The sequence below is a fragment of the Sphaeramia orbicularis genome, chromosome 10, assembly GCF_902148855.1.
Source record: "Sphaeramia orbicularis chromosome 10, fSphaOr1.1, whole genome shotgun sequence".
Lineage (NCBI taxonomy): Eukaryota > Metazoa > Chordata > Actinopteri > Kurtiformes > Apogonidae > Sphaeramia > Sphaeramia orbicularis.
In genome coordinates, this window is record NC_043966.1 from 31248964 (window position 1) to 31276103 (window position 27140).

Below are 27140 nucleotides of genomic sequence, written 5' to 3' on the forward strand. Positions count from 1 at the left end.
GCACAATGTCTTGGAAATGTGCAACCCAGTAATAAGAAACTGCAGATGACCAGGAGATTGCAGCAGTCAAGGAAAAGGAAAAGGACTTCATTAGGGCTGGGCGATAAAACAATATAACAATATATATATATCACGAAATAACTTTTCCTCAATAAAAATATGAGACATGCTCGATACAATTTCGATAGAATTCATTCATCCATGTTTTGACCGACATAAGAACAGCCAATCATAATTAAGTACCGCTGCACCAAACCAATCACGCTAGAGCCACGTCAAGTTAGGTTAATGCACACAGCACAGGCAAAAGAGCAGCCGCAGCACACACTAATGTTTGGGCTGGAGCGGGAGATATTGAGTGTTCCCTCAGGAGAAATGTGATCGAGAACTCAGGTGACTGGATTACTGAAAAGTAGGGTGCAACCCATTTCAGTTCGGGGGCTTCAACACAGTACAGAGGTGTACCGAACGAATACGTGTAGCCTATGTGAAGAACGCCAACACTCACCTTTCCTTAAGTTTCACTTTCGATTTTGCGCCAGTTAGGGCAGTTAAGGAACACACCCCCATGTGTATACCCCTGATATTGTTTGGTGAAGATGGTCTGTTTTGTTTGTGTTCTCTTTTAAAACTTGAAAGCTTTTTCCTGCTGGTCAGACGTTTAATTTAGTTTTAAATATATGTACCTGTTTTATTTGTCTGAAACAGTTGTATAATGTTCTTCAGGACATCTGTCATGTTCAACCTCTGACAGAAAATAAATCATTTTTAAATCCAAAATAACCTTCTGATGTCTTCACAACTAATTTATGAGTAACGGAAAATTTAAACTTCACAAAAATACTGATTTGATTCATATCGTGATACATATTGATATCATCTGAAATGATTTTTTTTTTTTTTTCATATATCCCAGCCCTAGCCTTCATACACCCTACTGGAAGTTGTCTGTAACATGACTGGTTCATTATGAATACTGTAACTTCACCACACTCCCCAGTAATAACCTTAACATACTATTTTGATAAGCATATAAATTAAAGATTTACTGTATAAGTTGAAGTCAGCATGAATAAAATATGTGTTTTTGGAGTGTTCTGTATGTGCAACTCCTCTAACAAATACCCTGAAAATTGCTGTTTAGTCTTGTGATAATGATCCATGTTTTGAGTGTGCAGAAATACAAGTGGACTGGCATTGGAGGATGAGGACCAGTGGTGCACAAAGGCCATTCAGTGCTCCTTTGCATAAATGATAAGGCTTTGCAGGTGATGCTAATAGTTTACGTCTCTACCTGCTGACTGGCTGTTTTCTAGTTGGCACAGACCTGTGATGTTATCAGTCAGTAGTGAGGCTGATGGAAAGAGCTGGCACGCTCTGACTATCTGAAAGCTTCTGAATGTGATTTTTATTTATTTCATTTTTTCCATGTGAGAGTAGTTTTTATTCAGTTTTGCCTTTGCATCAGAATTTCTTTGGCAGTTACCAACACACCCAGCATGACACACCTGCTTCTAACATGCTCATTTGACTTTTCATTTTTCTTTTTTGATTGTAAAGGCATGTTGTAGAATTAGAGTGTTAACTCGATTACATAATGTCAAGAATCAACAAAGAATTATGTTTCAGGGGATGCAGCAACCTGTGCTAAACTCTTAACCGACATCTTTTTAGTGCAAACAAACCTGCCAACAGTACCGTTACTACAAGTGTATTATACATGGGATATTTTGATGCTACCAATTCTGCTTCCCATTACAGTTATTTTATTCCAATAAACTGTGAGAAAACAATATTGAGAGTTGTACAGCATATTAGTATTTATGATGCTGTTGTGTTTTTAATTGTTGAATATATTCAGAATAAAAAAAACAAAAAAAAAACAAAAACAAGACAATCTCTGTTTACATGAACGTTATAACCCAATTAATGTGCTAAAACAAGTTCAAAGCCATTGTTTGAGTAAAGTGTTCACTTAATTAATAGTTATCTTCCCCAGTAACCAGAGATTATACTGTTTTTTGTCTGTAGTCCACAAAGAAGAAAAATTGAAGCGTGTTATTGTTTACTGTTTTTCTTTTTTGCTTGATGAATTCATGAATCTCTCCAGAAAATGCTCTCTGTCCAATCAATCACCATGCCAATATTGGCGTGTAGGAAGACACTTTCTACCAATGTGTGCAGATTCTGAACATTGACAGAACTAAGCTCTATACATGCCACAGTAATTCACAAGATTGACAAGTAATCCAGGTTAATCAGGTTATTTCTACCTTAATTTAGCTAACATGAGCCTGGATGTTTACATGACAGTTGTAATAAACGCTGTATCGCCTTAATCTGGTTTTAATGACCAAAGAGGGAGCCTAAGCAGGAGGAATTACATACCGCCCTTCTCTTAAACATTAAAAATAATTGTCAAAAGGCATGGAATCTAACATAATATGTTACAAAAAGAAGCGCCAGCTGGAAATGCACACAGACAGACTGACTGCTGATGACAAATAAAGTCGCAGTGCAGAAAATGTGAGCTTTCTCCTTGGATTTCTCTACCCTGGTTGTTTTTTAAGGCCTCATCAACAACAGCACTGTTCTGTTGGAGGAACTCTGTTATTTGGGATATGAGAGTCTATCTGTGCTGCTACTAGGGGAGCCTCTCTGAATGGCTGCCCTGGGCATTGAGCAGAACAAGGCACAGAGTGAGCTGCAGCAAGCAGCTCTGGAGAAACAGCAACATTCTGTTATTCAGCCCTTGGCCTGTGCTCCAGAACATTGTGTGTACATCTGTAACCTTACCTACCCCCTGGGCTCACAGAGAGAGAACCCCCCCTCCCCTCCACCACCACCATGCTCCCCCTGTCAGTCCTCCTTCCTCTCAGTCCTCATGTCCATACTGTTTCTGTCTTTCTCGCTCAGTCCCACTCATCATCGCGTCACTTTCTTTTTCTCTTACACAAAGATATAGTCAAGCAAATACGCCCACGCTCTTTCTCACATACACAAACACACCAAGGGCCTTGAAGATACACCCATGTGTGAAGATCACACAGGCTTAATGTGTCACAGTCACTACAGCCTGTTCAGTTTTTCTATTAATTGCGATGCGACAATGACGTGAAGACAAATCTCACTATTTTAGGGTCAGCTGTGGCTTTTGTCTTTTCAGCTAACTGCAGTGTCTTGAGGTTTTATATGCATTTGTACGTGTGTGTTGAAAAAGCAAATGTTTTTAGTGGGAACTGAACTGGAGCTGTGAGTGTTTAAATATACATGAAGGAGAGGGCTACATGAATGTGATCCTGTCCTGGATGGTGAGCAGTTATGAGCTGTGTCATGTGTTGATGCTTTCGACTGCTCTGTGCAGAGCTTTCATCAGCTTCTGCCTCAGTCACTGAGACATTCCCCTCTCCCTCTGCCTGCTCCCAGCTCCACTTCACACACTGTAATAAGGCATTCATACTCTCTCTCTCTGTTGCCTTGGCTGTTTTGCCGCACCACTACATTGCAGTCCAAGTGTAAAAGCTTGCTGTTGTGTCAGTGAACGCATGCAGCTCTTTGATGTGCACTGATGTTATTTTACCCTGGATATATATGTGTTAACCCCCATGTATTTTGAGAGTTTATTGCTTATTTTTAAAGCCTATTTCAGACCTTTTTTTCCCCTTTTAGCTTATTGTCTTTCCTCAGCTTCTCCAACTGAATAGGTGATCGCTTTGTAGGAACAAGGATATCTTGTGCATTGACATGTTGTGATAATCCACGTGATATATTGTCATCATCTGCTGGTTAATATGTTCTGCTGTTTCCTTGGGGATTAGATGTGGCTGTCATGCTTGAGGTTGAAGAGATCTTGAGATCACTCTGCTGCCTGCAGTTTAATAAATCTTTATTGTTTCCATTGCATTACTAATCAGTCATAATTTGACACAATTGCCGTTGCATTTGTTATGTCTTTATTTCACCGTATACCAAGTCTATTGTCAACTATTCCTCTAGTTTGTGTGTTTATTTCTAATGGGAGGCATTATAAAACACATCTTTTAAGCTCCCACAGAGTTCAAAACAACAGGAATGTATTTTTCACTTGCGTCTTTTTCTTTTCTCAGACAGCAGCAGCTTTCACAATTGAATTTGAATGCCATGCTTTTAGCGCCAGGGTTGTTTGATTATCCACAGACAGGGAGCTGTGCTGGATTCCATTCCTTTCATCATGCTTTAACCAGTGTGAGCTGGCTCCCCTGTCGTATTTTATGAGAGGTGATTTTAGTGCCTCTCCTTTATGCAGATGATTTTGGCTGCCTCTCCCAAGTCTAGTCTTTAAGAGGTAGATATTGGTTTTGACAAGAGAGCTAACCCTGCTACCTTCGCTCTCACCAGGCTGTCTTCTTGACTTGCTCACCAGCCTGGATATTGTGGGGCGTATGCTAATGCCAATTACACATACTGAAAGAGAGAATGCCTGTTGCATCTACAGGTGTTTTCAGAATGAGTCTCAGTGACAGGAATAGTACATCAGGCTGGGTACCTCATTGACCCTTTGCAGTCCCACAGGGATAAGCATGGCTTTATATGCTGCCACTGAGGCATATATGCCCCTTATATGCAGTAATACTCCCTGTTAATATCCACATCAGACGACAGGAGTCACATGTGAAGTGTATTCATCCAAATATATGGATTACAGGTTGGCACAAAGCTTCTATATGGGATCATGTGCTGTCATTTACTGGAGGCTTCCTACTGCTGATAACTATTCATGCTTGCTTTGCCTAAAGCTTCCAAATGGGAGCACATACAGGATGCAGTGCTTGCACCTATTTGATATATCCCATAGTCAGCTGCATAGCTCCTTCATGCCCTCATATGACGGTAGAATACATTTTGTGAGTAGAAAGTAGTATTTTTATCATTCATGCAATATGCTCATGGGTGAGCACTTTGCAAAACATCACCTGAATTATAATGAATATGAAAAAATATTGCATTTGTAAGCACCATACATTCACACTCAGTATATGAACATTTGCCTTATCAGACAGAGCCCTGGAGGCATTCTGATAAAGCCACTACTAGCCATCAGCTCATTTTGGAGGTTTCTGAGGTTAGTTTGTTTATTTACACTGAAACATATCTTCATTGCAATATATTTTATTGCACGCTGCAGAGATAGTGACTAATTAGTACTGGGCTATATCCAGGATGAACCAGTATACTGGTTTTAATTTCCTGTAAATTAAGAGTCTTTTCTTATACTATCAAACAATAGTCCAGCTAAAACTGATGTGATGCTCCAACTTGCTGCTAGAATTAGTGCAGAGCACTGTGCAGGCTGTGTTGAGAGTGTTACTAACAGTTATAACTTTATAACAAAAATGTATTACCTATCATGTACACTCTTTGCAATGATACAAGAGGAAAAGAAAGGCAGATTCAGGGCAATAATTAAAACACTGGATTTAATACATCACTTCCTGAGTATTTCAGCTTGTGATCTTTCTACGATATTGCAGTTTCACACAATAACAACAGTTTCATACATACTGATTCTTTCATATATTGTGTTATTTGGTGAAGCCAGGCAAAGACAATATTAGTCAACGCCTTCATTGTGTGCATGATAGAATTAAAATGTTTTTATATTCTAGGTGCCTGACAGTCATTCAAACATATTAATGTTATCACACTACATTCTATGACATTTTACCCTTTTACTCAAAAGATAGATGTGGTTTAAGTCATGTGTCACTAAGCGGATGATAAAGATTTCCATAATGAGATATGTTTCCTCAAAGAGAGCAGATTGAGTTAATTTAGTAAATTAAGGTAAAAATCAAATACCTTCATTTGCTGTGAGTCTAAAAGTTTTGTAATGTATTAATACAGTTTTTTAGTCAAACACTATGACAACTGTTAATGTTGTTTTCTTACAGTTTGTTACATCACAAAACCAAATACCTCAGCGTGGATAAAGCCACTCGTATAACCCTGAATGTACTGCAACAACAACAAAATGTTGTGAGAAGATGTTGTATGTGGTGACTGAACTTCAAGTTGCTTTATATTGTTGTTTGCTTGATTCACAAAGCGATGCCGAGGAATCAAGCAGCACACAGGAGGGTGATCAGGTTTCTCTGCTAATGCTGAAGCTTGAACTACGAAGCCAGTCATACAGTGTGTGATAATGATGTCTCTCTTTCCGTCTCTCGCTTTCTCTGTTTTCCTGTTTCACTGACTAAGTAGAGGGCTTTGCATGATTGCCTGGTTGAGTGTTTCCCCTCAACACTGCATAGCTATTGTCCACTTGTCCCTCCTTCATGTGTGTAATTGTATGCATGAAGTTTCGTCTGTAAATCCCAGCTGTTGGCAGGTTGTCTGCTCCTGCAGTGCTGGGTATTCTGCTAAGCCATTGGCTGAGGGCTATTGGTTTTTCTTAAGCTGGCAAATATCATGAAAGATAACACAAAGAAGAGCTAGGTAGGTTGTTTTTTTTCTTGGTTCTCCAGTCGAATAGATTGGAAAAGAGAAGGCAGCATTTGTCTCTCCTCTCTCCCCGCTGAAACAGATAGAGTAGCTGTGTTGAATAAAGGAGATGCTTCTCCCTCTATCACACTCCATCAGCATTATTTACCAGACCTGCCAGTTGCTTTGTACAGCACCTCTCCCTGCCAAGTAGGCGACTGGCGTACGACCAGGGGCTAGTGACAACAGGCTACAGTGGAAAGCAAGGAGAGCTGTGTGAACGAGCCAAGTCTATTCATTCCCCTAGGCCGCTGAGTGAAGCACAGAACTCTATCTGCTCTCACCGAGGAAAACATAGCGCTTTATGGATTTTTTTATCATATGCTAAGCAATGACTTAAACCCAGTCTATCTTTTGGAATCAGGGTAGAATGCCACAGAGTGCAGTGTGGTAACATTAATAGGTTTAAATGGCTGTGAATAACCATAACCATATTTGTTAATCTTCAGCTGAAGTTAAAAGGCTTAGAATAACCGTGAGGCTTTGAGCATGTTAAATGTACTGTGTGTGCTGTAGCAGAGCTGAATCACACATGTCAGAAAAGCTGTAATAAATGCATGTTCCATTTGCCATCTCCAGCCACACTCCCATCAGTCCTCCTCACAACCTATGGAAACATCAGCACTCGGGGCTTGGAAACAGAAAAGTGATTTTTTTTTTCCACTGTGTGTCACAGATGGTGGGAAAGCCTTTGTAATGCTAATATAATATCACACTGTGTCGGCCTAGCTCTGCAGTTCGCTCTGTGTACCAAGCAGCCTGGCTGTGGAGTGATTTACCAGTATGGAGAGAAAAAGACCTCCCTCGGTTCACACTGAAAAGGCTGCGTGGTTGGCGGGTCCTGCCGCTAGGCCTGCTGCGACTGGGCCTGCCTTGACTTTATTGATTCCGCGGTCCGTCCAGTGCTGTGTGATGTTAATTAACTTAGTCTCCAAGTGTTTGTCACATTCTATGTGCTTATGGAGAAGGATATTACCAAGAGAGCTAGGCATTAAAACAGCGGGAATCATATAGTAGGTGCATTTCTCAACCCTAGGGAAAAAGGCTACAGTAATTTCTTAAAGAAAAAAAAAAATCAAACTATAAAACTCCATACATATAGAACAAAAATAAGCCGTGTTTCTGGTGGTTTTAATGTATGTCAGTCTTGCCTACCTGCCTGCAATTGATATTATGCCTCTACAACCAATGTGACACCACCTTCCAACAAACCAGCCAATTACAGGCCACTTCCTTCAGTGTTAACCAATGACTTTTTGCCTCCTTCTGTGACAGCGAGTAAGCTGCCAAAGAGGAGACGGGGACAGTGATGTCTTTCTCTAGCTGCGCCACGTCACATTGTTGTCTCTTCGATTTCCAGCCCTCATCCTTGGTATTTGAATCACAAGGGGAAGCGTTTCATATCCTTGCTGGGAGAAGAAGGGGGATCTTGTCTATCTGAAAGAGCATGCTGGATTAAGGGGGTTATTTCCCCAGAGGGAGGGATATGAGAGTGAGTGTCACTCAGACAGCACTCACTCTTACACTACCTCTGCATGTTGCCAGGGAGCCCCTGCTTTGACTCCTTCCTTCTCCTCCCCTTTCTCTTTTTTATCATGTAATCCTTGTTTTTTTCTCTTTCTCCTCTTCCTCTGTCTTGTACACATCCTCTTCCTCATCGTCACAACCATCTCATCACGCTACCCAGCTTTTTCCCCTCCTGGTACAATGCTGCCCTACAGGGAATGGAGAATTGTGTGGTTCGGAGAATGGTTGTTATTCCAATCACACCTCGGATGCAGCGACAGTCCAGTAAAGTACAGAATAATTGGCAGGTTCCAGCAGCTACAGACAGCCGTTCTATTCTAGTATGTGTGTACACACATGCATCTTTCTGTGTGTGTGTGTGTGTGTGTGTGTGTGTGTGTGTGTGTGTGTGTGTGTGTGTGTGTGTGTGCGTGTGTGTGCTGAGCTGTGATGAGAAGAGGCTGCTGTGGGTGCAGCATTCAGAGGTCATTTCATTAATTACTAGCTTTTGTGTTACATGTGTTTTCTCACATTCTGTTTGTTAGTCTGTATAGAGATGTGTGTGCTGACAAATGAACTTGGCACTGAGAAATAAGGAATCAACCTAGGGACAAAAGACCACTGGAGCCAAAGAATTGATCTATTTTTAAAAGCTGCTTTTAACCAACCTGCAACGTTTTGTGTAGTCTAGTACAATTTTGATTGCAGGTTTTTTTTATTTATCTAATTCATTGATATAGAGCAGCTCTGTGTTAGTGCTAGGTGTATATCAGATGAACTTGTGATCTTACATGTAAGGTGAATTGTGAATTTTTGTCTTACCACCATACCATAGCATAAATAAAACAACATTTATTAACACTTTAATAGGTAAATAGTTCTATAATATTCATTGCTGCTGTGTATTGAGAGAAGCCTCTCTTCATGGAGTATCCTTCCTTGAAGGGATAATAACTCTATAGTGTACAGAATAATGTAAGTTATATTTTAGTTTTTTGAAAAGGAACCAGTGTTAAAATTATTGGCATATGTATTGATATGTTAGTCCAGGTTCAGCTTTTACTAGGTTGCAGTTTGGACAATAAATATTGTTAACATTCTGCAACTGTTTCACGTATCCAGACTACCTCTGGTTTTGTGTTATTCTCTAGGACAAAGAAAAAGTGATGTTAGTCAAAGCCTTCCCTCATAATGAAATTAAATGTTTTTACTTCATATGTTGTTTTGGCAGTAGAGAAAGGCACACATCTGCATAAGAGCCCAGTCATGCAATGAATAATTAAATAAATATGAATTCTTAATCTCACGTAATACTTAATAAATACCATAGCATTATCTAATGTACTAACAATATGCACATCTATGAATCTGTTTTTGAAAGCAAGAGAAATGGTACAAGAGCAGATGTTTGGTAAACACACACACCTAATTAACTGAGGGTCATGTGGGATCACAATGTGGAGGTCAAAGGTCATGTGTTCACACTGTGCCTTCTGCGAGTTGCTGACTGATAGGACTCGGGGGGTGACCACTGATGCACATCAATGGAGCCAAGCGGGGCAGCTAATCAAGCATGTGGGGTATAGGGCTGGGGACAAGTGTCAGGGAAAATAAAACAGGGCTATCTGTTGGCAAACACATTGACCCACAGACTTAATGGAACATGTCTCCCATAGGTGCACTGCTCTATTGATTAGCCATTGATGGCAGTTGTAGCCAACAGTGATTCTGAGTGTGATTTTGCTTTTTTTCTCCTTCCATATCCACTGTCCACTTTTGTAAAGAAGACTTGTTCTTGCCAAGGTTGCATTGCAGTGAATAAAAAAAATGGTTACAGTACAACCTTGTGTCACATGTGCTATTTTTTATTTTTGCTCAGCTGTGATTGGCTTCTGTGGAGGCCAGCACCATAGCGACCATCATCACTTCTTGGTCTGATGCCCTTTCACAGTGATCCTGTGTCACCTTTAAGGGCTTCTCATTATAGGGAGCTCTAAGTTTAAGTTCTTACGTGCACAGAAATGCACAGCGCGCACACTCCCATACTTTATACACTCAATGACCAAAACACACACACACAAAAGACACAAATGCACTGATGCACAGTAAGAAACATAACTGCCTCCTTAAATGTAATAAGCAGTGTTAGACGTTGCCACATTTCTAGTGAGTGATACACACACACTCACACGTTTTCTCACTTGAGAAGAAAATAAAAGAAAGGCAGTGGCCCTGAAAATTGCATAAATGTCAATTATTCTGGAGCTTATGCGGGAGAGGTAGAACAAGTAGTGGTAATAAAAAATATTGATCACTTCACCCAATAATGTGTCTGACAGGCTTTGTTGTAGCAGAAACAGGCATTGACAGAGTACCTTTGCAGGCATGTAAACCTGCAGGACATTATGTCACTGTATTAGCACTGATCACTGCGGCGTAATGGCCCCCACTCTTCCCCTTGCCTCATTTAGATTCTGCAAAGCAAACGAAGCATACTGCTAATAAATGCACCTGTTGAAAATATGATAATTGTATCTCTGATGGCTGACCTTTTTCTGTCGCTGTAAAGATTATTTGATGCATGCTGTGCAAGGGTGTGTAGCTTTGTGCGTGTCAGGAGTTCGAAGGGTTGGTCATGATTGGTAGTTTTGGCTCTGTGTTTCTTGGGGGTGGATGCTTCTTCTGTATTTATCAGCAGTTACTCATACATCAGCATCTTTTTAACTCTACTGAGTGGGAGCACTGTGTATGTAATGACTGTGTATGGAATGCGTGTGTCTGTGTGTACGTGTGTGTGTGCTTGTGCACAGAGCTGCTTGTATGCAGAGCCTCATTAAATACGCAATCGTTTCATAAGATTGACCCTTCAAGAGCAGTGGGTGGACCAAACACAGTTTTGCACAAATGAGCAAATGAATCTGTAATGTGAAAGTTTATGATGTTATCGTGTGCTTATGTGCATGTAAGCATGTTACAACTTATCGTACATCCTCACTTTCTGTGATCATGTAATTTAGTCGTACATGGTGCCTAGCTTCTTGTACTGTGCTTTCTTTGTGTATTGCTTTTTACAGCAACCTCAGGCTACAGTTGAATTGTATTTTTTTTGTTAATGTCATCACATTAGCTAGATTATAATGTGCATGCTCATGTGCAATAAAAAGAATGCTGTACATGGTAGCAGGATATATCCATATGTTACCAAGGATGCCATCACTTCTGTCTCATTAGCAGCAGTGCTGAGGCCCGGAGCAGCGTCTTGTGCTCCATTGGGACAGCTGATGAGGACTGACTATGTGACCTTTAACAACCTAATCAACTTTTAACACCTCGCCTACTGCCTGCCTTATTGCCATTCGTCCCTCTGCCATTCACCAACACAGGCTGATCTCCATTTTAGATTCCATCACCTTTTTGTTCTAGACAGGAGTCTTGTTTTGTCCAGTCATCTACACATGTATGAATGAGGGAGTCTCTGAAAACATACAGCAGCAGTCTCAGTAAGTGTACAGTAGTGCATTATGATCTACTGTCTTTCTCCTTGCTCTTGACTTTCCATTAATGTATTCTTTGCTTCTTCTAATATAAGCAGTGACATAAATGCAGCCAATATCAATTGTAAGTCATATATAGCACTTACTTGTTTCCAAAGTAAATGATATCATTTATCAAATGGTGCGCCTTAATGCACAATATGTCCAAATTTTAATGACTTCTCAAAGGCAATAAAAATGAGGATGTTTTTTTTTTTAGTAGAGGTTAACATAAAGTGCTTGTGGATTTACAGCAACATTACAGCAGTTGACACAATGACATGAAATCATGTCAAACAGACCTCAGGGATGAACTGCTGCAGAAAAATTAAATAGTTACGTCATAAACATTGCCTTGTGGAAATAAGCAACTTGCAATATAATGCAAGGTGTTAATGCTAATGTATTTGTGTTCAAGGTGCATTAATCCAACAAGCACCAAACTGTAATTTGTAATTTAAACACATGACAGCCTCGGGAAAAAAGTGAAAATAAATAAGTTGGATAATGTTTTGCATTTGTTATACTTCATAGTTATTCTTCATGTCAACTCATTGTAATCAAATATAACGTTGTAGCAAAGCATGTTATCTTTAAAACAATTTAAAAGACAATTTATTGTTTGGGAACACTGCTGCTCTCAGTCGGATGGTTTCTGCTGTCTTTCTTACATTTGATCTTTTCTATTTAGTCTTTATCTTGTGGTTCCAGGACTAACAGTCATGCACAACATGCAAGTGAAAGTTATTAGCAAAGCATCCGCCCTCTATCATTTCGAACATACAGTTCCTATAGTACAAAGCATTTCAGTTTGTGTCTCACTAAAAGCCTCAAAGCAACCAGTGCTGGATTTCTGTTTCCTCACAATCTAAAACGAGCCTCATACACAATACTTAGAGGCACTGCTCTCAGTGCCATATGAGCTGTAGCTTGAAGGTTTCTTCTTGTCCTTAGAAACAGCAGTTTGATTAAAAAAAAAAAAGAAAGTCTCAGCACAAGGTCTAACTTGTTTCCACATTCAGTGTCCTTCCTGAATGGATGGAGTAGCTCAGTTGTCATGGAGATAGTTTTGTTCTATAGAATTTTGAATTTTGATGATTTTTGTAAAGAAACTTGCTCAAGAGAATTTTTGGAAATGAAAATTTAGATATCGCACGATGAAGTTACAGTATAATGCAATGATATTTGGGCACTGAGAGAGAAATTGGACTCCTGAAGTGCAAAAATCCTTAACCTTTAAATACAGAAAGCAGTTTTTGGGGATATCTGCCTCACCTGTATTGGTTTTACAACCTATTCTACTCACTAAGCTTCAAGTGTTGCAATTAATTCTATAGGGTGAACTTTAAGTGTCCGTCTGGTGTGGTTTGTCTGAGAATGAATAAATGCACAAGTATAAAAAGAAAAACAAATGAGAAAGCTGTACTTCCAACCATTCTTATGAGTTTTATTTTCCAGTAGATAAACTATTATATCATAACAGTTGACATTCAAGCAAAAGCGGCTTATTTCAGTGTACAATACAATGCAATACAAAATACAAGTCTGCAACAAAGATTCAAATAGTGCAAGTAGTCTTCACAAAATCAGATACATACATAGTACCATGGGAAATCTGCTTGACTTTTTTAAAGCATATGGATAGGATTAGTGATTTCAAAGTGACTGAATATTTTACAATAATAGATGTTTTTTGCTGTAGATGCTGGTCTTGGTCAATAAGGGTGAAAGCAAACATTAAATATCAGATTGAAAATATAAGTGTATATAGTGGTGCTACAATCATGGACAATTCTTCACTGTTTTCTCTACATTTTGGCCTAACAAAGAAGCAGGTGCAGTGGTCGAGTTACCCCACTTACATTTAATCTTTTCTGTCTCCTCTATTTTGATCTGAAGGACTTGAGTTTCCCCTTGGCTTTAATAAGGTTGATCAGAATCCAAATTATGAACAAAATTTAGTGCCCTTCTAACTCCCATTCAGGGGCTTACCGTTCGAAGGCCTGCTGAGGTCTTTGAGGTAACAATTGTCCAGCCCAAACTCTGCAGGTTGAGCTGTTCGGATAAAAATCCAGCTCTATAATCCTGATTCTGAGTGAATCTCTACCTATCAGATGCTTCCTGGGCTCTTAAGCAGCCTGTGATTGACAATGATTATCTCAAGCGGATACCATATCTCTGCCATCACCGTGGCCATGTCAGGGATTTTAGGTGAGGATGTTTGATCAAATACAGCACCAAACAGCTGACAGAGAATGTGTGTAGTGGAAGAAGCACAAGTAGAAGCAGCATTGAATTAAGATGTACAGATAAGAAAGCGATTTTTCCTCCCAGCCTGTGTCAGAGACAAAATCATTGAGATTTGTCTTCAGCTGCAGCGCAGATATTAACTCAAACACCATGTTCATGGCAGATTCATCTGAAGAACAGTATAAAGAGGTGGTTACAATGAAAACACCTACAATATATTCTGTAGATCTGCCATGGCACATACTAAGTAATCAGTAACATAACACAGATGCAGCTCAGCCATCATTAAACATCTGACACTTTTTTCTAAATTTGTTTTGCATTGAAAATATCACTGTTCACCTTTAAAGTGAAGTATGTTCTTAGTTGCAGCCCTTAAGAACACACAAAGCCTGCCACTTATGAGAATTTTTAGGATGAGTTAATGCACTGATTATTTTGTGAACTAATCATGTATCGGTGTATAAAATGTATAAAATCAGAACAGTGCATGTAATGCAACTTTCCTGAAGTCCAGTATGTATGCTATTTTTTATCCAACTAGAAACCCTAGATATTCGGTTTATATCATGTATAAGGCAGAGAAAACCATCAATTGCACACATTTGACATCGTCTGGGAAGGCTTGGCTGTTTGGCTCAAAGCCAATAGTATGTAACATATTTCTAAAAAAACAAACAAAAACGCTATACTGTGGATTCTTACAGTTATAATCTCTCTGAATCATCACTTCTGACCCTCTGTCAGTGTATCATGGTATATTAACATATACAGACCCTACTCCCTGCCTGTATTTTCTATTTTCCTTTTGTTTGGCTGTGTTTGGGATGTTTCTAGGTGTTGACCTCCAACCAGCAGCAGCATTGTACAGCATGTGTGGGCAGAACAATATAAAGACAAAGCTACTCCAATTATACAGCTCTGTCCTTTTTGTGCTCTTACTGTACAGTTCTGTCTGAGAGACAAAACTCTGGGCAAAGCTCACACACACACACAGACACACACACACACACACACACACACACACACACACACACACACACACATTTCTCCTTTCAACCTGTCACTTCCAACAGACCTGCCAGTGACACACACAGCGAATTATGTCTAAATCATTCCTGCAATACAATTGCTGTGACAGAATTAGGAAAAAACATTCTATTTTCTGTTTCCCAGCTTGAAATGTTACATACTTTGCCTTTAAACAATGGCTACCATTGTTACTCAGTAACTCTATTCCTCATTTTAGTTCTAGCCTAAACTTTAGACTATCCTGATCTAGTTCATGGTTAAATTAAGAACATGTTATTTTCATGTGGTTGATTTTGTCTGCTTTTTATCACTGAAATAGTGCTCAGTACTTGTCTTATTGTCTATGTTATACTGATTTCAAAATAAATATTGTTATTGATTTCAGCTGTATCATTCAGCCCTATCTGTGAACTCTGAACCTGGGAGATTGAAATGTTGTTTAGACTTGTGCAGATACAAGCTGTCAGTCAGCAAGTTGTTGGCTTTACAATGTGGTCAGATACTGAATATTTATCAAAAGTTGTGGAACTACAAGAGGTCATAAAGTGTTTGATCTGCTGGCCCTTTACTATGCTGCTTCTTTGAGGTGGGCACGGTGTGTCAGGGCCCTCAACGCAAGAGAGCTCTGACATATCAGTTGTGAGGAAGCCTGTTGACCTTCAACAGAACAATGCTCATGTTTGTGAGAGAGAAACAGAAGGGCGGGGGGGGAGTCATTGCTTCTTGTGCAACCTGCAGGAACAGAAACATACTGCGCATAGAAGAGCAGGACTATGAGGAGACCTCTACAGGACACCTATCAGTTTACTACATCCTTTCATTTACTGTTTCATGACAGCAGAAAAACTAGAAGTCTGGGTTTAAAAAGGGGCACAGATGGATTTTTAATTTTTTTTTTTTTTTTCTGTGAAGGAGTAAAACTTAAGCATCGCCCATAAATCACTACATCTATGAAAGCAAATTAATAGCACTTGTTGATCATAAAAAACTTTCACATTCAAACAAAAATAGTGTTTAAAGTGAAATTTCCCTGTCTGATTAAATCATAAACTGAGTGGGTTTGGTACCTATTGAATCAAAATTCAGTCAGATATACAGCCAGTAGAGAAACACATGATGTGGTATTTTTCAGGCCTAGTTGTGTGACTTACACAGGTTGCATGGTTGTGTGGCATGTAAGGATTCATATTTCATAAAATGCTGTGCTTTGCTGATATTCTTTCCTCTTTACCATAGTTAAACTTAGAGGTTAAATCCTAAATGTAGAAAGTATGAAGACAGGTAAAATGACGTCACAAAACCGGCCCTAGTTCCTCACAACTATGCCCTTGTAGCTCTTAGTTTTTCATGTTAGATGAAGAAATTCTGGCAAGGACTGTATGATACATTTGTCCTACCTGCTATGCCTGCAAAATGTACAATATGTTCTTTTCTGAATGTATTCCATATATTTTTGAGCATCCGTATTGGATATGTGTCTTTCTGCATTTCGACTGAGCAGTGCTGCAAGCTCACAAGCTCGAGAGTATTACCATGAGTTGCGTGTGAGGCAGGTTACCCAGCCCGTCTGCAGCCAGCCAGTGAACCTGTTCTGAAACTGTATACCTGTGCTGAAAAGAGGAGTCGCCATTTCAGCGCTGTCTGTTTGGATCAGTGTTCCCTGTGGCGCTATGCCCTCTTTGAGAGCTCCTCTGTTGGGGATCTATTCCTTGGCCCCTGACTCTCTCTCTCTCTGTTGGCACAATGGACCCTTTGTAAGTACATATACTACTGCTGTGGGACCTTGCTTCGTATTTTCAGCAATTATACATGATCCCACTCCAGCCATCCCTCTTGGTGCTGCTTCATTGGCGAGAAATGCAATCGAATCGCAGAGAATTGCAGTGAAACAGGGACCTAGGAAGAGGCTTGCAGGAATTAGATTGTGGTGCTGATAAGTTCCATATAGAGCGAGTAAACATGTTCTTATCTTGTTATCCAGCTTGCACATTAACACATGGTGTGTGGAGGAGGTGGAGGAGGGTTTAAAAGGATAAATCAAATCCTAATCATTCTGTTTGGCTTTTCCCTCTCTTTGCTCTTTGTCTCTATTTCTGTTTCTCATCGTGCAACAAACCCTGGCGCACTCGCAAGAACAATGGAGGGGTCAGAAGTACCAGTCATTTTCCTACACCTGCCGAAGGCTCAAGAAATGAGTGCACAGTGATTACGTGCCCTAATGTGTAGCGTTTAAAGAGTGGTTTCCTGCAGCAGAGTAAAATGGTAGTGCCCTCTGTGAAGTATTAATGATGTGGATGGATGAATCAGGTCGGCACAAACCTGTTGACGGCAGCCACGGCGCTCTCTTAAAGCTGCACCCAGACATCAGGCTTAACCGCTTGGTAAATTGGACATGCTTGTTGGCTGTAGCTCCAATTTATGTGCACTCTCTATTGCAGTTAGTCCATCTTCATTATTGAAATGGCCTCTCGTCAGGTCTTGACAGAGTGGTGGAGATGGTAAAAGGAGGGAGAGTCGTGGGGAGACGGGGGAGCATACAGGAGAGTCATGAATAATGTGGAAAATAAACACATTTGAGGTATCGGAGCTGGCTGGCAGGAGGGGTGTTAAGAGTGTTGTGAAATGCCCAGTTTTCATTCCCTCCATCTCTCTCATGTGTTTGTATGTACAGCTTCTGCCAGTGGATGCTGATGCTGTGGATCCTCAGCCTTGGGGCTTTGTCTCTCACACATGCAGTTGGGCATAAACATGCACACACACACACACTCACTCAGCTCTGGGCTCTCAGCACTGGCAGGACCTCTGTAGCCTGACCAGCATCCCAGCTGTGTAGAGTGTCACTGCCACTCTGGAGACACACTGCTCAGTGGCACCAGCCTATTTTTAATAGGGTGCTGCGGTGACTTTTTATGAGTCCTCTGGAATGTTGCATTGATAAGGCCGTGCTTAGCTCATCTGGGTCACTTGGTTCAGGAGGGGATTTCGATTTCAATTCATGCTTTGTTGAAAGGACTGTGATTATTGCTCGATGTAGAATTTCAATTTCTTAGTGTGACAAATTGATAGAAGATGACCTCAAAACCTTCCCCTGTAAATGCAATGCAATGAGTAGCACTGCTTCCCTATGAAGCGAAATCAGGTTCTAACTACAGGGTCCTTGTACCTGCTGCACACATGAGCAGATGTGATGGCTCATAAGGTAATTACCCATTGAGTCAGTGTGTCTGCAACTGTAAACTGAGGCAGGGGTTCCCTTCAGGTAGCTCTCCTGCTCAGGTCACTGAACAGCTAATGACATTTAGAAGAAATAGGATGAAAGAGACGGCTGTTGTTTGCAGTCAGCCGCACACTACCTTTGTCTTATTGTCTGCCGTCTGTCTTAATCTCCCAGCCACCCTTTTCACACCACAAGGAGATCATGTTATTAGATCCTGTCCCCTGGCTCATTTGTCATCCTGCAGCACTGCTCCTCCTGAGAAGGACTGAAAAAAAGGAAAAGAGATGGAGTGAAAACAATGTAAACAGCCATGGGGCCAAAACATCAAATGTTCATCGTTTACTGGCCCAGCCTTCTCGTATCTGTGTCATTTTTTTTTTCATATTTACAACCAACTCTAGATTAATATGCTATTTATTTTTCTGAGCCATCCTACCCAATTTAAAGGCAATTATCTGGGCTGTAAAACTTGTCTGTCTCTACCTTAGCATGTTGTATCATTTTACACCATGAAACAAAGTGCACTACATCCTCCGACACATAGGCACCCACTCAATCATCCCCACACCACTTTCATTATCCCTCATGCCAGTAAAAACTATTGTCAGTGTTCACAGTTTGCTGTCACTGCCACAGTCACGTATCCTTAAGCTCTTCTCTTTGAGCTGGGTTGACTTTCTTGCTGCCAAAGCACACAGAAGGGAGGGAGTCTGCTAATTACAATAAACAAATATGCTCAAAGCCACCTATGTAAGGTTCGCATAGGTTAACAACTCTGCTATAAATGTGTAATGAAGCTTAAAATAGGACAGTATGCCATACAGTTGCCATAGTGATCTCAGCTGTGATGCTTTGTGTACTTTCTTGGTTGGCAAAGTTTAAATTAGACACAAACCTGTGATACTGAGAAGAAATGAATGATTGTTTGGTGCCCAGGGGTCTCTTTCATGTCTTCCTCATATTTTAAGCATCTCTTCAATTACTGCCACTTTTGTTTATCTGTGCCTAGTGTAGGTACGTGATGTGTAACACTGGCATTAGACACATGGCAGCCGCCCTTTGACAAGTCTCTTGATTCGTACTAACTTCACTTTCTCTCTGGCTCTGTCTTTCAACAGGTGGGACAGTCAAAATGATGCGTAGGAGGTGCAACGTTGAGCCGTATTGATGGATGTGTTAACAGACAGCAGTCTCACATTGATCGTGAAGACTTCAGAACCAGAGAATGCAAATGCAGTGGAGAATACAGGTAAAGGCTCTTGGCTTACTGATTTTTGTATTTATTGCTTGTTAATACAACAAAGCATTTTGACAAAAATAGATGTTGCCCTCTTAGAAGGAAAGAACTGCACTAAACTAGAAGTGCAATCAGAGTGTGCAGACCAAGACTAGTAGTAATGCTCTTCTTGTTAAATATTTTTAAACGCAGCATAAATTATGGTCTTTATTTTCCTCCTTATGTTGGTAATGTGTAATTGACTCTAATTGTGGCAAGAAAGGGCCACACCGTAGAAGTAGACCTATAATGATAACAATATGATCATCCTGCACTCCAAGTCTGAGCCCCAAAATGATATTGATCACCTGTTTTATGATAGAAAGTTTAAGTCAGGGTTTTTCAACCTTGGAGTCAGAATCCCATGTCGGGTCACCTGGAATTCAAATGGGGTCACCTGAAATTTCTAGTAACTGATGACAAAAAAAAACAACAACTTACTAATAAAAATATATGGGGAGTTGACAGAGCCAATCCCAATCCATAAAAGACTAACTGTGAGTCTGAAACTGAAGCACTGTGGTACTGTTCATCTGTCAAATGTTCATTGTGGTCAGTTTCAGATACTGTAGCTCTTTCATAATTCATAGTTTGAGTTCTTGTTTGTTCAGTATTAATTGTCAGCCTTGTAAATCCAAGCTGGACTGACTGTACATATCCTGACCAAGGAAAATAAAATTCTCCCTTTGTGCAGGAATCTACACCTGGCTTTTCTGCCTCCGTCCATAATAATATACATTATATAGACTAAATGTCCTCTAAAAATTAATCTTTATTTGAAACATAGCTTAGAAAACTATTACATGATCAAAACAATTAATTTTAGTAAAAAAATGTCTCCGTATTGAATGTCTGGGGTTGCACGAAATTTTTGATGTTAAAATGGGGTCACGAAACTAAAAAGGTTGGAAACCACTGGTTTAAGTCAATACATACCTTTTATCCACAAAGATCACACTGAAAAAGGAGGTTATGATTCCAGTCTTCCTATTATAATATTAAACTTGTAACACAAATTATTTCAACACAAAGTGCTGCAATTTGTCCCTAAAGGTCCACAACAAATCATCCAGGAAAATCCAATATAATCCACAGCAGGGTTGGAAAACTGATACTTTTTTCTGCCCTCAAGTTAACGCCTCGGCATCATAGCTGTGTGGCCCCGCAGTTTTCTTATTAGTATTATTCATATTACCAGTGCATGGAGAACCACGGGTCATAGTCATACCGATATATAGGGACCAAAATTAGTAAATGCGTCATTTCTGTTTTTAACTTCACTTCCCGTCTGCAGCGTGGCACGGCATTTCTGATCAACCATCATGGACTGAAGTTAGTAAATGTATCGTTCCTGTTTTTAACTTCATTTTGCCTCATGCAGCGTGGTACTGTGCACGTTGACCGAGCAACGTGACTGTAAGGCAATTGTATTCCAAAATGGCTAATATCACCTAAAATATTGGTCCTATTAACTTGCCGAGATATTTAATGTGGAGATGGGACTATTCCTCAGGTGTAGGTACCAAATTGCCCCGTTAAAAACGTCTCAATTTCTCAGAACTGTACAGATACACACACACACACAGTCGCTCTGAGACCTTCCGGTATTATGATATAGATTAATAAGAGTAAGAAAAACAAAAGTTATATTGAGCGACATGCAGTGTTAATGTGGCAAGTTGAATGTGACAGATGTATTCTGTCGTTTTATCATTCAGCAGAAATCACTGGGATGAATGATCCCACGGTATCACTCACCACTATTATTGTGAGTGTTGTGGACTCATGGGTTAGAAGGATTTCTGTAACTTCATATTTCTAGTTATTGTAAAGTTACTCTTCTTGTGTCCAGTTTACATAGATGTATACTGTATAAGCTTGACAATTTACTGCTACAATTCTAAACTGTAATTTAGCCTTCAATGTGAAAGAATGTGAAAAACAGTCCCGGCCTCGACATCTTTTTATGAATCTGCTTCGAAATCTTAGGGTTTCATCCTCGGCCCATGCCCCACCCTTTCACCAAGCTTCCTGAAACACTAGTTTTGGTTTACAAGGACAAACAAAGTGAGAATGATCCTTGGTAGAGGTAAATAGGTAAATATATAGAAAATGTTAATGGAACCTTAATGAAAATAGTTGTTCTCACTTCAGCAGCTTGTAAAGTAGAATTTCTCCGAAGTGCGGAACTTTTTTATTTTATTTTTTTCAAATTAGCTTTTTATCTTCAGTTTTAAGCTCTTTGACAAGATACAGGGAGACGTGAAACACACTGTCTTTTTTAAGTGAAAAGTGGAAAAGAAACATTAAATAAAGCTTTTAAAGCTATTGTTAATCCTCTCTTTTGATGCTTCAACCACTCAGAAATCTGACATCTTTTTTAATAAAATTGTGCAAATGAGAAGAAAGGGCAGCTTTTAATTCTCCTACACACATGTACAATTATTACCATCTGGCTTTTGCATTATATATGATTTATTATTATGTGTTTGTAACTTTACCTTGATGAATTCTCAAGAACATAAACTATATCATTAAGGCAGATGTATGATATAAGAGTTTGTCATTAAACTTATTCAGCAGAGTGCCTTACAGTGCAGTACCTCTCTTTGACCTGACACAAGGTTTACAAGACGCCTTATGCCCTTCCTACTGCCCCCTATAGTTTATCTCTGCTGAGCACTACTGATCCTTAGATGAGGTTATCTTACTTTAACTCTGGTCAGGCTCAGTAGGTACTGACCGATCCCACTGTGAGAATCAGAGGGAGAGAGAGAGAAAAGGAGGATAAGAATAATACGGATAGAGAATTGAAGGAAAAGAGCTGTAGAATGAAGGGTGAAAGCAGCTCCATTGAGCAGGAATAGGGCAGCTCTCTAAGGAGGATGGCTGTGAATCATGCTGCAGTACTCACCACTTATATGAACATCCTGTACTGGCTGGATTGATTTCCCCCCACCATTCACAAAATGTCATATAGTGAAGATGGAGCAATAGGTAGCAAGCGCTCTCTGTGGCTGGCCTACCAGCTGGAAGAGTGAACGCCCCGGGTGGCTGAGCTACAGAGCAGCCAGCTCGGCATTTTATGGATGTTAAAGCCTCTATATAACAGGGATAAGGAGCAGGGCAGTCGGAAGGAAAGGCGATAAGTGAGCAAAAAAGGGAGGAAGAAGCAATGGCAAGGGGGATGGGAAAGGGGAATTATTTCAAAGAGCCATTAAAGGAGGAAAAGACCATGTCAGCTGTTTTCATTTGCATTGTTCTTCATATTATGATATTTGAGCCCATTTTTACCCCTTTGGCCTTTTAGAATAAGTGTATGAATTGTATTATTTTTAATATCAGCATCAGATCTTTAACTCTTTCTACATATTTTGGACTGTGTATAAACAAGGTTGTTTACATGCATGTCTGGGTGCATGTGCATGTGTGGCATCTGACACACTAATAGATGCGGCTGCAGACGCCAACTTGTGTCTCCCCTCATGTCTGTGACCATGTCCCTCGGTGTGAGCTCGTCTCCCTGCAGTGCAGCCTGGCACAGGGCGGCTCAGGCTTACCTCAGGTGGATGAAGCGCTGAATTTCATACGTACACGGGGCTCAGAGAGCTCTGAATGCTAACTGGTCTGGTCTGGTCTGGTCTAGTTTGGCGGTGGTCGGACTGTCTAGCATGGCTGGGCTTGGCAGGGCTGGGGATCAGAAGATCACCACCACCTGCCAGCAGCCAGGGTCCCTCCATATGCTCAGTGGTGAATGTGCATGCCAGCTTGTCGGAGCTGTGTCACATCCAACCTCAGTTTCTATTCGAAGGGCTCTTTTCCTGCTAATACAATTACAAAACTACAACAGTGTTACAGTGATCTCAGAAGTACACATCTTGTGGTTTATTAGGATGTGAGCTGTTATTTCTACAAGCCAGATATTGAATTCTGGCAGCTGAAAGTATTTTGGATGTTTATGCTGTTTACATTCGGCAGCTCAGATACAGCAGTAACATTATGTTGTACTGTATCAGTGTATATGAGGCCGCCGACCCCCCTTTGACCTCTAATGTCAAATTCGATTTGTCATCGCTGTAAGACCCTGTGTGTGTCTGTGTGTGTGTGTGTGAGTGTGTACCTGTCTGACTGACTGATCTGTGGCACATTCTGAACAGCTGAAGAGCTAATGGTCCAGCTGGAGACAGATGGCCTCTCGATAACACTATACCCCCAAGCCAATACTCACACTCTATCACTCTCTCTCATCCACGCACACAGACATGCAACCATGCATGCACACAAAGTCCCTAACACACACATGCTCATGTGCACAGACACAACACAGACACAAACACACCATAAATTCACATGCTCACACACCATCGGATAGGATAGATTGTTAATCCATTACAAACCCTGAGGAAACACATTTCTCAATATGAGTTTAATGTTTCACAGCAATTTTGAACAATCTTTTGGCGATATTAGGTGGCAGCTTAGGTTTCATGCAAGCACTGGGGGACAAAGGAAGTTAATTTCTCCCTTTTTATAATTTCCCTCTTTCTGTGGCTTTGCGTTTTTGTAGACCTAATGAAAAAGATAAGTACTAATTTATTTATATTTATCTTCACGAGTGTTGGAAAATGACTTTCCACCACTCATGGTTGTTAGGTTGTGGAACTGTTTACCTGCAGAAATAAATCCAAATGAATTGTGTCCATGTTTTGAAGAGATTTTATTGTACCCTGCTTCACAAAAACAACCATACAAAGGAACATTAGTCAAAAACAGAAATTATCTCTTAAATGTAGAGACCAGGATGCCTGTCCTGATTCTCCACAGAGGACATGTGTCAGTAACGTGGTTTTGCTCTGAGGTCATTTTGGCTCACAGATTGAAGGCAACTGATGGCAAACGCCTCGCTGTGATGCTTCTGCAGCCTCTGACAAGTTGCTGCTATAACAGTTTACTGACTGAGGGGAAGAAAAAAGATATATATTTCTCTTGAGGATTTCTTCATTAAGGATGACAGTAGCACAGTTGTATGCCTCTAGTAGGCGTTCTGGTTGCTCCAATGTGTCTACAGGCCGCAGACCCAGAGAGACCTGCTCTCAGAAATTTCATTACCTTGTTAAATCACTCTCGAATCATATCCATATTCAAAGATTTACTTGCTACCATCATGGCCATGTTGAATACTTTCCGTTTAACAGTCTTCTCCTCAAGCATTTATCACTACCCCAATAATGATTAGGTGCATCCATTCTAAAATGGGGAGCAGTGCTAGTTAACCTCTGCAAACACATTAATTGCTGTGTTATGTTTCTCAGTTTTACATTTTTTTTCTGGTATGTACTATGTGAGGCAGCAGCTTGAAATTGTAGAGGAAGGCAGGTGTAGATAATATTGGTTATACTGTCTCCAACATATGGGCCTGTCGTGTCCCATGTGTACGTACCTGCCTCTGCTGCTGTCATCTAATTATGCAGAGCAAACAAAGCTATCTGCCTGCTGCTACAAGCCTGCTTCTGTTGGTTTTGATTGTTATTTATCAGATAGATGTCTTCAACTGATTAAGACATTGTTGCAATTGACCTGTAGAAAAATCACCAAAACCTACTTTTGATGTTATCATTTCAGCTATTGTTGTTACCAAGCTCTGTAATTTTGTGGTATTTTGTTCCTTAAGAGCAAAGCATGGTGTGTATTTATACGGACAAAACACTAAAAGATGGGAGATTTAAAGCAGGATGACTGCATTCATTTGCTGCTTTGTTGATGCATATTTTTTTTATATCCAATATTATTTTTGGTACATCATTTGTTCCTCCCTATTTACCTGAGATTTTATCAGTTCACCATCCCAGCAGAGCCCTCCAATTGTCCTCTCAGATGGTTCTGAATGCCCGATATAAGCAGTGGGGTGATCGTGCATTTGCTGTTGGCGCTCAAAACTGTAGAACTTGCTGCCTCTTGACTTGCGTGTCTTCACGTACCTGTCCCTGTTTCAAAATCCAGGTTAAAGACACACCTGTTTAGATTGGCTTTTAACCCTTAGCACCAAGAAACATTAGGTTTAAATCTGTGGTCTTTTTTTTTTTTTTTTTACCACTGTGTGTTGTGTCCTTATTGTTTTATGCATATTAATAGTATTTGGATTAAACTGTTGCTATCTTATAATTATCATGATTTAGATGTAAAGCACTTCGGTCTTTTTTTGTTGTGTAAAGGGCTATATAAATAAACTTTGACTGATTGATTGATTGATTGATGGATTGATTGATGGATTGATTGATTTGCACTACATTAGTACTGTTATTGTGTATAAAATAAAGCTCCGAGAAAAATATTGCATAATTGTAGAAGACACTCCTTTTTTCATCAGAATCTACTGCACAGAGAATTTCAGGTTCTGACAAGTCCTCCCATGTCCTCTTATTCTGTAAAATTCAACAGTTGCTAAATGCACATCCAATAGCTCTTTATTAATTTACACCAACATGTTGTCTACTGTGATTTGTCAGGTGATTGCATTTGATTCACATTTTTGTGTTCAGAGTATTTTTTTTTTTTTTTTTTTTACAGTTCTTGCCTCGTCTAGACTTTTCATTGCACATCATGCGTAATGGCTAAAACTGTCACTACCCAACTTGACATTGCTAATACCTCGTACTGGAACTAAAACTGAATTATTAATGTTTAAGGCTGGCATCAGAAAATGACATTTTGAGCTTTAGGGGGTTAATTGACAGTAATTGTATTTAAGCAGCATAGAAGAAATGTCAGTGCTACAAAAACAATGCAATTTAACTTTTGGCATACAATTGAAACTGTTGAAAATGCTAAAACTTATCTTTTTTTTCCTGCAGGGGTATGTGAGCAGAGTGGTGATCTGAGTCTGTGTGGACTCGTTGATGCTGCTCTCTCTCCATCCTCATCTCCACCTGCCACACAGACTTCACAACGGGCCTGCCAAACGCACCAGGGGTCTCCTGCATCACCAACCCTACCCCTGCCCCTCGGCACTGACTCGTCCCTTGGCCTGACAGCACCTTCCTGTCCTCCATCTCAAGAGGCCCCACCTGTAGTCCCCCACCTTCAACGCACTCCTACTACACTTCCTGCTTCTGCTATAAGCTCCTGGGGTTCAACAGGGGACCCCCAGAAGACCCCCCTTCCACTACCTGTTGCTCTCCCTCTGTCGACTACAATGATGGAGCCTGCAACTGTGTCTGCTCTCACAGAAGAGTGTCTTCTGCAGCCTACCCGCACCTGCCTCGGCTGTTTCATCGAGACCCGTGATGCTTCTGACCCTAGTTCCATTCCAGAACCCACCCATGACCACACTACAAATCCTGACACAGAGACTGGGCTAAGTGTAAGGATAGGGGATGTAAGCCGAGAGGACTTCTCTGATATCAACAACATCAGCATCCAGTGCCTGAGCCATGCGGGGGAGGCAGTGAGTCACTATGGAGAACAGCTCCTCTCTGACCAGCTACTTAGCTTTCCTCTGCCTAAAGCCCCAGGTGAGGGCAAGAGAGTGGATGGAAACAAAACAACAGAGGACTGTGATGACCCAGAAGATGATGCAACAGCTAAGAACTTGTACGAGGGACTGTTATTAGATAAGGTGAGCGGAGAGGAAGTTCTCCTGGCTAATGCAGGCCAGGACTGGGGCTACTTTGAGTCTTTTATCAGTGAGAGTAAAATGGAATTGTTGGACCTTTGCTCTAAAAATGAACTGTCAGTCAACCTCTTCTCTGAGGAAGACGTTGACAATCTGTTTGATGATGAAGACGATGACTCTACTTTAAGCAGTGAC

General features: G+C 40.4%; 1 protein-coding gene across 1 annotated transcript in view; it reads left to right on the forward strand.

The window, feature by feature from the left end:
* The window catches only part of nexmifb (neurite extension and migration factor b), a 57669-nt gene that overhangs the window by 24896 nt on the left and 5633 nt on the right, over positions 1–27140 (forward strand). Inside the window, 2 exon segments of the mRNA XM_030145702.1 lie at positions 19176–19306; positions 26185–27138. Of these exon segments, the coding sequence (XP_030001562.1) occupies positions 19225–19306; positions 26185–27138 (1036 nt within the window). The 5' untranslated portion in view covers positions 19176–19224.